We start from the raw sequence: 15,276 nt of genomic DNA, 5'->3' as shown, positions 1-15,276 counted from the left end.
GTTCGGTATAATTACCTTCCAGAACTGTCTTTCATGACTGCATTCCCAAACAGCATGTATCCGCCTTCGAAAGCAAGAGAACATTACTGCTTTTATTGCATTTCGTCTGCGCGCTCTGAGGCTCAAGTAATTTATGTATGAAACTGCAGCCTCCTACTGCAGCATATTACCTTTTTCTTAGTGATATTTGGCACCAGTTTATCAGGAAGGGATGATTTCTTCATCTCACTGGATGAAAACGGTGCTTTATTTGCGAATGTTTTATGTGATATTCCAATTTTTGTGCAGAAGTAAAATTCGCAACTTTGGATGGAAACATAGCTAATGATATATTCTTAAGCTTGTCACAAAACAGTGAATCTAACCACTGTACAGTGGGTTTACTTAAAGCTGCAGTCCTTTTTAATTAAAAATTATTAAATTTTTGAGCAAGTACCAGCCAGTGTTCAAAACTTGAAAAAAAACCTCCTTAACTTAGCCCGATTTACAACGGTAATCTTATAATAACGTTTTCTAATTTGAGTGGTACTGGTAGGAATTTGCGGGAAATTCAAGCATGCCGCAACGTCATTACGTCACGTCTGTAAACATAAAGAAGGCGTTCCAGATAGTAGGCTATATCGCATGTGAGGATCCTGCGGATCGTTTATAGCCTTTTCTCGCAGCAGCTGGAATAATTAAATTTATCATTTTGATGACGGATCGTAATCCAGAGAGGATTATGTGTTAATGAAACCCATGTAAGTGACTGAAATTTGATTATATTCCAGTTTTAAATGTGCATCTGATTACAGATAGCCTATATATGTGGGATTACACAAAATTTGTATTTTAAAGAGAACCAGTTCTAAGGAAGAATAATTTGCTTTTTGGGTTAAAAGAGTTTCTTTATATGAAATTCAAAAGGTATGACAATTAGAGATTAGACTGTACAGAAATTGAAATCTACGTGTACCACTAATAGACACTACATACACATAGTCACCCAATGCTGTTATTAACATTAACAATTTGAGAACAAAGTAACAATAATAATAATTTGCACGGATTGATGTGATATGAGCTAACCGATCGTTAGATTTAATCACCATTGGTAGCTCGATTTATTGTATTGCTTTTCTCCTCAGTTGGTCGGAACATAAGTGGCAGACTTGTTACTTGTTCAGATGACAATATATGGTGAAAATTCTTGTTTGGGTCATACTTCCAAGACGTAGGCTAGAATCTGTGATTTCGAAGTACAGTATCCACACTGGTGCGGTGTAGCCACACATACTCCTCAAAACATTAGATTCATCCACGCTGGAGCCGTGCCGGTGCACAACCCACGCAAAGAAGATAATTCCACAAATATCTGCAATTGCAGGTCTCAAACAGGGATGGCGACAAAGAGGCAAAACTTACGGACTGCAGCTTTAAACAATGAACGAAGTAGTTTTAAAAAAAGAAAGGGTGTCATACATTTTCCTATATTCAACATGAACTTTAGTCAAGCTCTCAAACCACAAAAAGACAAATGTGTAACTGAAAAAACATCTATACATATAACTAATGCATCAGTGTAGGGTGAAGCATGCACATAAACAACATGTGTCAAAGAGTTAATGCAGTAATAAAAAGTCTGATAACACTTATTCACTTATGTTGTTCCAGATGTAGATTCCAGCATTTCCAATTTTAGACAGTGATCAGTGACTGTAAATTCAAGTCTTTTGGAACCATGCAATAACTTTGTACGGCATAAATACTGAAGTTTAGATTATTGCCCTCTGCCTCATATCTTTATTATGCATCTGAATATTCAGTTGATACTACTGGTTCCCCCTTATGTTGCTCATGTGTTGCAATATTTTGAGTAGAAAATTACTTAAATGCACACAATCACACAAAGCTACTTCAGAAATGTAGCAAGTCATTTTTGTGGTGTTTGTGTGTGTGTGTGTGTGTGTGCGCGCGTTTTTGTGACAAATGAGGACATAAATTTGTATAATGACAAGGGTATGACATAGGTATTACAAGGAGAAGGTGACTTTTCAGGACATTACCCCATGTCCCCACTTTTCAAAACGCATATAAATCACACAGAATGGAGTGTATTGAAAATCTGAAATAGCACAAAGTTTCCTGTGAGGGGTAGGTTTAGGGGTAGGGTTGGTGTAGGGCAATAGAATATACGGTCTGTACAGTAGAAAAACCATTACGCCTATGGGATGTCCCCACTTTTCACAAAAACAAACCTGTGTGTGTGTGTGTGTGTGACAGTCTGTTGTCACTGAAAATGCACGCTATGTATGGATCTTACGCATTACTGTTTGAGGATCATCGTCTGCCTACCTGAAATGATTTGGCCACTCTCCAGAGTATGACACCTCCTTGGCACAGCTCTGATGAGGAAATGGAATGCAATGTTTTTTTTGTGGCAGCTCTTATCTGTCATCTGTCAGATGACCAAACTTTTACCACTGAATGATCCTTGAAGATTTATTTGAGGCACAGAAATCTGACGTCAGAATTTGTGATTCTTGGAACCATAACCACTCTGACAGTGTTTCTTTAGACAGTCTGCCGTGTTAAAACAAATCGACAGCCTCTGTACGTTATTTGCTGATTTGAATCGATGCCTGAGAGAGTTGGTGGAAAAAAACTTACTCAGACCGATCAAAAAAGATAGACTGAGTGTGTCTGCTAGAGGACTAGACATAAAATATAGCATCTAAGCATCACTCTGCTGATCCATCTCTTACTATATGAATCACTTTTGATGGTATTTATGAAAAATTGTCAAAGTTGTATTAATCAAGATAAAGAAAGCAGTATTTCTTTTTCTCTTTGTCTTGCTGTCTCTCTCTTTTATTTTTTGCAGCGGAAACATATTTTGTTTCACAATAAAATGACTTTTTCTTTATTAACAGAGACATGTGACCTTTCTCCGCAGATTTCAGCCACAAAAGCCGATCCTAACCTTGGGTTCATGATCCAGACCTGCTTCATATCTCCAGACTCCAGTCCTCTTACACCGTCGGACTATGTTGTCATAGAGAACATATGTCCTAAGGACGACTCTGTGCGCTATTACCCTCAGCGAGGTGATTTCCCCATCCCTCATGCTCAGATGGACAGAAAACGCTTCAGTTTCACCTACAGATCAAAGTTCGATGTATCATTGATCTTCCTGCACTGTGAGATGTCCCTCTGCACCAGAAGAAATGACAAGAAGATGAACCTGCCAGAGGTAGAAACCATCATCTAACATAGCAGCTCTGCTCTAATGAGCTTCTTTTGTAGGCAATATTTTGTAGGATGTACAGAATTGCCACTTGTGTCAGGATTTTGCAACAAAAAAAAACATATCAGGGAACACAAAATTAATACCCGGGGTTCCTGACGTTACATAGAGGTCTTATGAAGTGAAATGATTGGTTTGTGCTAGAAACTGGACATCTTTTATCATAGCCTAAAGCATGTGGTCTGGAGTGATGAAACAAGTTATTCTTTTGAACTGGTTATTTAAAATAGTCTAAAATAGTTTGCAGCTTGAACAGCACAGATTTACAAGTTACTTTGCTATCATTATACATGCATTTCTTCCTCATTTCTTTAATATCTTTGTATTATTTATATATATCTTAATAGATGACCTGTGATACCTCAGTTCCACTTCCTAAAACTAGGTTTTTAACTGATTCATTTAAACTGTAGGTGTATTGGCTCACTGTCCTTTTTTAAATGAATGGATTACAGGTAATAATGTAGTAAACAATGTTGGTAACACTTTAGTATAGGGACCAATTCTTACTATTAACTAGATGCTTATTAGCAAAAAGGTGCCGATGATACCTCATGTATCAATTAATAAGACTAAGTTTGGATACTTGCATGTCCCGTCTGTCTGAAAGAAAGGCTTGATGCAATCTGAAAGTTCATGTGGATCTTGCTGAAGTTGGTTGATGAAAAGAACCAGTTTGCGTCAGAGTAACTTGATGAATGGAAAGACAAGGCCGAAGCCTGGCACGAGCTTAGGGTTTCCGGGTGCGTTTTTCTCACATCCTCTCAGAATTCCAACAAACCACCGACTGGGGAGGGTCCCTGGTGTGGGCCTTTAAGGTCGGAGAAGATCCCCGCCTCTCAAGATGGGCTTGTCCAATGAGAAAGGCCGGTATCCCAAGTGGGAGTTTTGAGATACTGGGGAGTTTTTATGACCCTTTGTGTGAGGGCATGGTAATTTGCAAATGGAACTTGAATCGAAATTACTAAAGATTCTCAGGACACTAATATATTGCCTATGTACCAACATATAATATACACGCTCGTTTCGATCATCAGAAGGCGAATTCATAGATACTAAACATGGTGGAGATATATATATATGTAAGCTGACAGGAGGGTGTTTCGATTATAAGTCTGCATAACAGTATACAATTTCAAAGACCAAATACATGATGACAATAATATACCCAATGACCTGAAGGATGATGTGTGTTCATTCAAAGAAAGGTTTTCCTATGAATTAATTAGTAGAAAAGTCCATTTCTACTCTGCCTCTTGCCCTGGGACATGCAGGGCTTTTCCCTGCTTTGCATTCTTTTGGCCAATAAACCCAGTGATATCAGCGTTGGTTGCCATGCAACCAGGAGCCTGTTCGGCTTCCTGGGGTGTTACGCAGTTCGGGGGGAAGGGTTCATGGGTCCTCATATGGCTTGTTAACTGAGGGGGGTTACAGAGTATTTGTTAAATATAAAAACAAAATATATATTGTGTGTTTGAGTGGTCCAGACGCTACAATAGCCAGAATTGGACCTTAAAATAAAGTGACCTCAATGTTCAGTTTCTTGCACATACTGATCGTTTTGCTTCATAACACCTCAATATATTATTAGGGTATTACGTTTTTGTACCCTGATATACTTCTTTGACTCTCAAAGTGGCAGTTGCCACTGACTTGCATTTTATGATTGACCAAGGATCACGGTTTCAGCTAAAAATCTTCTTAATGTTCTATTGAAGAAAAAGCCACCTATATTTTTGGTGGCCTGAGGATGAGTAAATTAACAGCAAATTTTAAGTTTTAGGTGAATCCCTTTAATCACTGAAAACAATTGTGGCCTTTATCACCAATCCATTTCTGCTCATTTTATGATCAAATTCACAGCAGGACAGGTATGTATTGCACAATTTGTTTGCACTCAGAATTGTGAGTTTTGATTGGCTAATATTGCATTTCTCCCCTCAGGTTAATGATTTTACAGAAATACTTTGGAAAGATAACAAAAAGCTAGCACAAATAATGTCACAATTTATTACATTTGCAGCAATTCTCATGTTCAAGATAACAAAATCCTAGAGGGGCTGCTATGTAGGGCTTTCCAAATGGGTCACTCATGAACTTCCATTTCAGTTATGATGCTGTCTTAAAAAGAAGCTTCCTAATTAGGCAGTAAGGCAGCTCACCAGGTTTTGGTACATAGCCTTTACCTCCTTCATCTTTGCTATCATCATATATGCATTTCTCTTTCTTTTACATAATATCTTTGTATTATTTATACGTATCTTTATAGATGACCCTGTGATAACACAGTTCCAATTCATTAAACTGTTCCAATACAAATCAGTTTTAACTGATTAACATAAACTGTATGTGTATTGGCTTTCACACAATCTGATTGAAAATCAATCAGCTGCATTATCAGCATCATTAACCGAATCCAAATTAGCTGCACTGTGTATGTTTGTTTAATTTTAGGCTGCACAGGGTTATCAGATCTCATTAAGTCAGAGCACAGGAACGCAGATAACTTACTGACCCTAGGACGTATTCTCAGAGTAGTTGCTCTATTATATGGACAACATGAACACAACCTTTAATTCATTTAAATAGTCTGTTTGACTTTGCTGTCCATCCTAAGAGTTGCTTTTCGATTCATTGCCTTGGCACGGGTCACTCTACGCCAGCTGCTAGCATCAATCCACTCTCTGTGAGTGCGGGATGCGTAAATCTTAGGTTACTTCAGTTACCATCCACAGAGGAAAAACAAATCTCCAACTTTCACTGTCCTTTTTTAAAATTTTCCTTCCTTGCTTCGAGCCATAATCATTTTAATCTCCTGCATTTTCAGACGCTCTAATCATCATATTGCACATTAAGGTTGTTTATGTCTCACCTAACATGATCTTGGAAGTGACTCATTGTTTAGTAGATGTTAACTGTTCAGTCATAATCTGGATGAGGATAAGAGACCTGACACGTCAAACCATATAATCTGTGTATGAAATTATATGTGCTTTCTCTGTGAAGAGCGTGCGCTTGGTTTGGCTCGGGCATAATGGCTGCAACACAGAGAATGGCTTTAATGGCTTATTATATACACTAATCCATGCTTATGAAGAACAAAGTTAAAATTTTGTACGTCACAGGGCTTAAAAATAAGGATGGTCTGATGGGGTCACTGTGAGAGTGTTTCAGGCCAGTTGGCTCTAAGGCCAGTATTGCATTGTTTTGTACAGTTAACAAATCACTGATGTTTAGCAACAAATGGTATGATAGAAAAAAAGGTGCAAAAGCTATCACTGTGGTGGTACCCTTTAAAAAGGGACTAATATGTACGTTTAAGAAATAAATAAGACACAAAGGTGTACCATTTAAAAGGGTTTCCCTCCAATGACAGCTTTTGTACCTCCTTTTCTAACACATTTTATAAAATGTATAAAAATACACTTCAAAATATGTTGCTAAAAATAAAATATAAAATATCTTTGGTAAAAATTCTTATTGCTGAGTCCTAAATTAACACCCCATTTATATACATGTAGAATATCTGTGTTTTTTCTGTTTGCCAAATTGCAGCAGATTCCAAAATCTGGCCTCTCCTCATAATAAAAGGAGTGCAGTTGTAAGCCTGTTTATTATAGTAAGCTCTTTTATTTATGCCAAAGATTACACCTGGATCTTGTTCTAACGTTTCTGCTTTTCTCTTTGTAGTGTATGTTACCAGATGAAGCCTGCACTTACCTTAGTGTGGACAACATCCTCCTCATGATGAAGAACACCAAGACCATCACCAAGCCAATTGTGGTTGTCTCCGACAACACACCTGTCACTGTTAACGTACCTGTGGAGCCACCTGGTCCACGACAGCCAGGTAAATATAGCATAAAAATATATATATTCTAATAAAAAATCCACAAAAATCAGTCCTTTGAAAAATATATTTAAAATCATTCACATGAGATGAAGACTCCAGTCATTTCAGTGTTGTAGAAGAAGCTGTTTTATTTTTTCGAGGCTTAGATATTTTGAAGAACATGGCATATATGAAGCATCATGGGAGAATGTGTGCGTCTGAAGTTGTATATGTTCAGTCACTCACAGATCACAGGCCTTGTCTTGCTTTGTGGCGCATTACTCCCATCTGGAGTCTTTTAATATGTGGCAGTGTTGAGTATGTGTGTATTTGCATGTGTGTGTTTATTGTGCATTCAATGTGGTTTGGTTTGAGAGTATACAGTATGTGGTTCATTAGAGACGTGGGACAAGGGACTCATAGATGCATCAGAGGAGAGGAAAAAGACCAGCTTTCCAATTCTGGATAGCATTTGTTTTCACTTAAACATTCTTTAAGGCCTCCCTTTCCCATAAAGAGAGAGGGGAATAGGGGAGAGGAGGATAAGAAAAAAAAACATGACAGTGATAAAGAAAAGGGCTCTTATGCACTGCATACCTGCAGTCTCCTTTACGGCAGAGTGCATTTGCCATAGATAGATTGTGTAGCGTACTAAAGGACAGCAGGGTGGTGTCTAAATGTTTCACAAGGAAACTTAATTCGACCATGACTGATTTGTTCTCTTCCCTGCATCCTCTTGGCACTATTGTACCTATTGCGGTTAGAGTGATTCGACTTTACTGACTCACAGGCTTAATGAAAATCATTCCGGTTTAATAACACAATGTTGCTGTGCTGCTTGTAGCAAATGGAGCATGTGTCTATTAGTCACACTTGATTAGGGAAATGATTGCCACTCCTGTAGGATGCAAGCTGGGATTTTATTGGCTCAAGTCAAGTCTTATGTAGGTTTAGTTGTTTCTGAGTGGAAAAGAATCAAAGATCAGCTCCATAGCAAGCAGATGACACATACCTGGGAAATCGGAAGCGAATCCAGATTGTATGTGAATTCAGTATGAATCCAATGTGGGCTCATTCTTCATAAACAGGCTTGTGTATGTTGCCAACGCCAGGCTTATTTTCTCTGGTGTGGATTAGGTAAACACAGATATGCCATAAAAGAAATGAAAACAGGCTTTGCGTCTCATTTTGAACACAAAGACGACTCTTGTACAGACATGGCAGAAAAGCAAACTCTCAAAAATGCTCAAAGCGCCGCTCTGGACAGGATCCCAAAGTATTTGGCTTAATCTAGAAATCAAAGAGGGCAGTTTGTGGGAGTGCCATGCTTTGTGAAAAACACAGCAGAACAAAACGTTACCATCCGAAAACAGATTTATGATCAGAAAACAATAATTCCCTACCCATATGGTCTAAAACAAAGGTACACACTCAAATTAGATTGTTGTAAATGTCTTAATTTGAATTTGATGTGCGGCTAATCAAGTTCAGGTTGCTTTTGAAGTTATTGTGGACATGACAAACTTTTCTAGGAGACGCATGACAAATGAAATGTGTTTTAAAATCGGCTCAAAATATCAACATATTTGATATCCTCCAACTGGACAAGTTCAGTCTGTCAGGCTGTGGCCATCACACACTACACAATTTTCAGTGAAATCTGTCAAATCTGACAGCCCAAAATCTGCAGACTGGTTCTGACTTTTAGGAACTAGCACCGATTCCTACAAAAAGCAAATCAGGGGGAAAAAACGTCTAGAAGTTGTGTAGCGTATTCCAAAACCTTATGAAAAAAGAATGTTTAACAACAAAATTTAAGCGTTAAACTGAGATAAAACAGCACTAAAAAAAATTGATTTGGGACAAAAATTGGTTTATATCTTTGTGTACTTAACCTTTTTATGAGGCAAGAACTCCTCATTCCGTGAAGTGTTGTGAATGACATAATCAACAACGATTTTTTGGACTGTCTGTGTGATTGGATTCCAACTTCCATGGTAACTTGTGGCTTCTGTGAAATTATATACCACCACCTAACAACTGTCTTCATAGATTTATGTTTTTTACTAAAACAGTATTTTTCTGTGAATAAAATAAATGGGATTTTTACTTTACTCTATACTGCTGAATCAGGCAAGCACATCATCTTGTTGAAGTTTGTCCCATCTTTGTCAAAAAAATACACACAATCTTATTGTTCTTGCGCTCAAGTTTACTTCCTTTCTGAAACCCAGCTAGCCCTAAAAAGGGCGAAGTAAAGAACAGCACAAATACGTTCTGACACTCGGGAGGAGATCTTGGGTGGTGGTGACTACATAGAAATATTGTCCAACTCATTAGGGCTAGTTCATTTACTTCCCTCTGAGATACTTTACAGGGATTGTGGGTGGAGTAGCTCAGCCAAACTTATGGCAACGGCAGAGTAAACCACATCCCTGGCTCTGAGCTTTGAGCTGACATAGCTTCTCCCAGGAATCCTCTAAACATACAAGCTTTTGTTCTCTGTTCTGTTTTGCTTCCTCTTGTAAGCCATAAATACAGTACATGCTGAGATTCTACTTTATTATTGATTTTCTGCCTTGCTTAAAGGGATAGTTCACTCAAAAATTGAAAATTTTGTTTTCATTTGCATTCCAAACCGGTATGATTTTGGAACACAAAAGACAGTATTAGGAAAATCAGTGGAATCCACTTTTCAGTGTATTAAAGGCATTTTTCATACTTTTAAAAATGTAGGGTAGGTAAAATCTTAGAACCATAGAATTTAGAAAATAATTTACCATCCTCAAACGTTTTAATGCTCCCTCTTTTGCCCAGGCCTCAAAAACACACATATATATATAGACAGTTATGTTGATGGCAAGCTTTATGTTTTTGAGTTGCCCTGCACAGATATGATATAGGGGAAGGTTCTGGTGGGGATTCAGGGTAAAGGGTAAAGCATGAGGGGGGAGCTGTTACAAAGCGCTCACTCTTGTTGTAACAGAGCGCTCCAGCGATAGTCTGTCATCAGTCTGTCAGAGGAGATGAAAATTTGAAGGTGCTCTTTCTGAGAATAGCCTCTATTGTGCTTGGGATTTTGGCGCTGGACCAGACAGGCTATGAAGCTGGCGGCCACACAGGGTCTATTGTGCTGTGTGATCAGTGATCATTAGAGCTAATTAGAGCTTTGAAAGTCATTCGGTTTGTGGAGCGAGTCCAAGGAGATGCCTGGCTTGCTCACGGATGCCACTGCAAAGCCCATTCAAAGCATGTGCTATTACTTTATACAGCACATGGCCACCAAACACTTACACCACACAGCATGTAAACATCATGAACCATATCATGCACGCTATCCTGAGATAAAACACAGACATTATGAAGTCAAATGTTTTGACAAATGTGAACCATACGGTTCACCAAGCTGTAAAAAGAAACCTGTACTGAAGGCTGTACTGAAACCTTGACCACAGAGTGAGAAATTTTAACCACTACATGCTTAACAGATATAATTTAATATATTTATTAACATTTTTCTTGCAGGCATTATATATTTCTTGGACACCCCAACTGTGGTGGGCATCGCTTTTGCTGCCTTTGTGATTGGAGCCCTTCTGACTGGAGCTCTATGGTTCATCTACTCGCATACAGGTGAGAAAATACTGCAAATTCACATCACAGCCTTGACCTTCATTCCCATTCCCTGCATCACACTAATTAGTACTGAGAGTTATGCATTGTCATTTATCATATTGTCAAAATAAGAGAGGAAACATGCTCATTTTTGATAATCGGAAGGGCTTGCCAGTTCTCTTAGCAGCAGCGATATGTTAACAATAACATATTGACTCCAAGCTCGTAAATATATCCCGTTCGTCAGCAGAAGAGCATCTGTCTTTTCCGTTCTTTCAGGCATTGGGGGGGACTGCTGGATGGTCGGCAGTATTTTGGGTACAATAGCCCGAAGGGGACTGGAATTCCCCCTGTCTGCTGTGAGGGTGTCTCCAGGCCTCACAGGAAAATACATATACAATCCTCCCTCTGAATGCCAAGATCACCCGCCCCTCCTCCCTGCATTGCCCTGTTGTCGCCAGGCCAACGACCTCTGTTGACCCTCCAGAGGAAGTGCATGCGCTTTCTTAGCCCCCGTTTCCGCCCTTTTGCATTCCCGCTAGTCCGGCCACTGGTTTCTGTCCTCAGTGCCGTTGATCTGCTACCGTTTCATGGCACATGATTGAAGGGAGTCACTGTTCCAGAATCTGCAGTTGTGTAGGCCGATGAGTATCCATGAGTATCCATTCTGGATTTGATCTATTTTGGGGTTTTTAGAACATGTATATCTTGGATATGTCCGTGTCTTGACATAAAAGGAGTCATGTTTAGCTTTTATTAGCTTTCATTTTTATTCCAGGTTTTTTTCAAAAACATAAATCAGTGTAATTTTTATTAATATTGCCTGTGGTATTCAGTTGGGATGACATTATCCAGCTGTGTTTCTGCTCACTGTTGTTAAAAGGGACTGAAGAGCTCAGATCAGGTAACCCCAGAGAATGAGTTTATTATTATTTGCCTGTTTATACTGGCATCTCAGATCAGGGTGACACTTTCGAATTTGACTAACCTTTAAGTTCATTTAAGGTCAAAACCGTGATTTTTATTCTCTTGTAAAATGTTGAAATGAAAAGAAAAAAAAAGTGTAGTTGTGGCGTAAGCTCTGATCATTCCAGCCATGTGTTTCTCATAATGGCATTGATTACTTCATACAAGCCAAAAGCCTATTAAACCACGGTATTGTAAAGTATTCAATCATACTAAAATAGCCCTATATGGAATCATTTTTGATACTGACGTTAACCCCAAGTGCTTTTCGTGTTTGGAAAAGCCTAAATTATTGACTAGTGTCAGATGGCACAAAAATGCTAAAAGATGAAAAATTTGAAAACACGGAGGTGGTCTTCACCCCGGGGAGGTGCAAGAAAATGCCAGATAGAGGCTTTGGTGAAATGAAAGGCAAAATCCTCCTTCTCTCTCTGTCAGGTAGACCCACAGAATTATCGTCTGTTTTTCCGTTACTTCGACTTTTTGTTGCCAAGAACCCCTAATTTAGATAATGTGATATTATGAGGAAAACATGTGGTTTGAAAAAATTAAATATATGGCTTTTTGTATTTTCATTGTACTAAAGCCAAAATGTGATTCAAATATTATATGGAAATAATTTACTTTAATTTTGTTAATTAACAGCATATTTCTTCTAACCATTGGAGTAATTCTAAATGTATTTAAAAATTAATTAACTTTTTTTTTTTTACATATATATATATATATATTTTTTTTTTTTTTCAGAGGAAACCTTGGTTCCTTCTTGCTGCTTCTGGGGGTCAACCAGACTCCAGTTTGCAAACCCCTAGTGTAGCATAGTACAATGCTATTTTAGTATTATCTATATTGTATTATACTATTTATTAATATTTTGAAATAGCTTTTATTTTTATATTTTAAATTTTCTTTTTTTTTAACTGATTTTGTTATGTGGTTTTGTCATTGTTAATATTTTTTTTTGATGTTTTTTTGTTTCAGTTTTAGCTTTAGTACTTTTTTATTAGCACTTATTTTATTTTATTTAAAAGTTTAAATTTGTCTATTAGTTTAATATTTATTCCATACTATATTTAATTTTAGCTTTATTTTAGTAAATTTTTTTTATAGAATGTAGTTTTACTTAACAGTAACACCACTGGTATAGTATAGTATAGTATATAGTATAGTAAAACATTCAATTCACATTTAATGTACATCCTTCACTCTTTTAGACTAAAAGAGTAATGTGTAATGAATGCAAGATTATGAGTACATAATTGTAAAACATACATTAGAGATGCTTCTATTTTAGGGAAAGCTACATGTGGAATGTTGCAGGAGTCTGTTAGAAAGCAGCTCCTGTAATCCTGTCACCATCCCTGTCGTAGATCACACTGATAGGTTAAGGATGTTGCCCCTGTGCACACAGAGTAGTGACACGGTCGAGTGGAAGAGGTCAACAAGCTGCCATCAAACTCTTTCTCACACATACGCCAAAATGCATCTCTGTTTGGGTTAGTGTTTCATATAATTATATAACCAACATATGTTGTTAGTCTGCGCGCTGAAGTCACTGTGTACGTTCGCAAGATGATTGGGCGTAAAAGAGAGGTGTACAGAGGCAGATAAGCCTCTGAGTCTAGTACACAGCGCTGGATGAGGAAATAGGCTGTTTTTAGCTGGAGCTCTTGGCAGCACATCTCTGGCACATATTAGCAGCAGAGGGGCCTAGAACAGGGAAGCAGACACACGTCCAGTTGAGCTGAGAAGAGAAAAACACGCATACAGTGGGTACAGAAAGTATTCAGACCCCCTTAAATTTATGTGTGAAAAACTTGTTGCATCTTTCCCAATAAGACTCATGGCTGTATTAGATCAAATGGGTGCTTCTACTAAATACTGAGCATTTTTCAGTTTTTCTTTTTTAATAAATTTGCAAAAATGTCAACAATTCTGTGTTTTTCTGTCAATATGGGGTGCTGTGTGTACATTAATGAGGAAAAAAAATTAACTTAAATGATTTTAGCAAATGGCTGCAATATAACAAAGAGTGAAAAATTTAAGGGGGTCTGAATACTTTCCGTACCCACTGTATAAACACACTTCCAATTTACAATAGTAGGTTGGTGGAATTCATTTACAGACGTTTTTACAGAGATTTAAGATGTATGTAGTGTAGGAAAGCGGAGTGCTTCTTAATATTGGTGTTTTAGTCAAATGGCAAGTATGTAAAGCAAACCTGGAATTGGATTAAAACTGTTCAACCCTGTGTCAGGCGCAAGCTCTCTACGAGATGAATTACATGCATTCTTACTTGCCGCTCTGCTTCAGAGTTGAGACCTCTGATAGAGGAATGTTTATATCCATCTAGAACAATAATCAGTGAAGACAAAGAGAGAGGAATGAGACAGACGTTAAGTCTTGTTCCAAAACTGAGTATACAACCCTCCTTAGATGCCTTTTTTGGCCAAATTCAAATACAGCAATGCACGTTTCCTTAAGGGAAAGCAATTCAAGTCCAGTGGTAATTTAAACAAAAGATGACGGGAGAACTGCTGACAGTGTTTTGTTTGATATGTGAAAAGAAAGATATGTGACCATGTGGAAATGAGTCAAATGCTGTATTTATCCTTTTGTAAGTGTAAATGAAAGTTTATGTAGGTTTGATAGTATTAAAGGGGTCATATGATGTTGCTAAAAAGAACATTATTTTGTGTATTTGGTGTAATGAAATGTGTTTATGTGGTTTAAGGTTAAAAAAATACATTATTTTCCACATACTGTACATTATTGTTTCTCCTCTATTGTGCAGCCAAATATTTTTAAGTTACGCCTTCTTTCTTTGCGTGAATATTTGGGCGGCGTTATGCAAATCTTCTCACATCGTGACGTAGACATGTGGGGTGTGTTAGAACGAGCCGTTTTAGGTAGGCGTGGTTGACTCTTAACTTTTATAAAGAATATCTCTTTGGATTTGAGACTTTAGTCTTTGCAACTTTACAGATCTTCTTTATGCACCAAGAGCTTGTAACACTTCAAAGAGAAAGGAAAAATTGAAATCGCATCATATGACCCCTTTAAACTACTATATAATAATTAATATTGCATACACTCTCAGAAAAAAATTTGCAAAAAGTGTACCTTTGGGGGTATAATAGCTTGTCACTGTGGCAGTACCATCAAAAGGTCACCTTTGTACCTTCTTTACCCCAAAAGGGTTTATAATAGTACCATAAGAGTACATATTACTACCTTAAGGTTTTGTGTTACTACTCTAAGGTACTAATATGCACCCTTTAGGGGTAAAGAAGGTACAAAGGTGTCCCCTTTGAGGGTACTGCCCCAGTGACAAGCTGTTGTACCCATAAAGGCACAGTTTTTTCTTTTTTTTTCTGGGATGGGATGAATATTTGTTGTTCCTCGTAATGTCAGGTGGTGCAATACATTTAAATAAATACTTACAGCAATAAACAATAATATAATTGTTAAATTATTTAAAATATAAATATGTGACCCTGGACCACAAAACCAGTCATAAGGGTCAATTTTTCGAAATTGAGATTTATACATCTCAATAAATAAGCTTTCCATTGAT

At 37.6% G+C, this 15,276-nt stretch overlaps 1 protein-coding gene across 2 annotated transcripts in view; it reads left to right on the top strand.

The window, feature by feature from the left end:
* Positions 1–15,276, top strand: part of tgfbr3 (transforming growth factor, beta receptor III) — a 139,716-nt gene that overhangs the window by 120,981 nt on the left and 3,459 nt on the right. For both annotated transcript variants that reach the window (XM_016565226.1, XM_016565225.1), the window contains 3 exons: positions 2,936–3,232; positions 6,977–7,136; positions 10,644–10,751. In XM_016565226.1, the coding sequence (XP_016420712.1) occupies positions 2,936–3,232; positions 6,977–7,136; positions 10,644–10,751 (565 nt within the window). The remainder of the gene's footprint in view (positions 1–2,935; positions 3,233–6,976; positions 7,137–10,643; positions 10,752–15,276) is intronic.

The sequence above is a fragment of the Sinocyclocheilus rhinocerous genome, unplaced genomic scaffold, assembly GCF_001515625.1.
Source record: "Sinocyclocheilus rhinocerous isolate Xijiao unplaced genomic scaffold, SAMN03320098_v1.1 scaffold212, whole genome shotgun sequence".
In the NCBI taxonomy this organism is placed as follows: domain Eukaryota; kingdom Metazoa; phylum Chordata; class Actinopteri; order Cypriniformes; family Cyprinidae; genus Sinocyclocheilus; species Sinocyclocheilus rhinocerous.
Note: the sequence above shows the minus strand (reverse complement) of the source record. Positions and strands in the feature narration are given on the sequence as shown.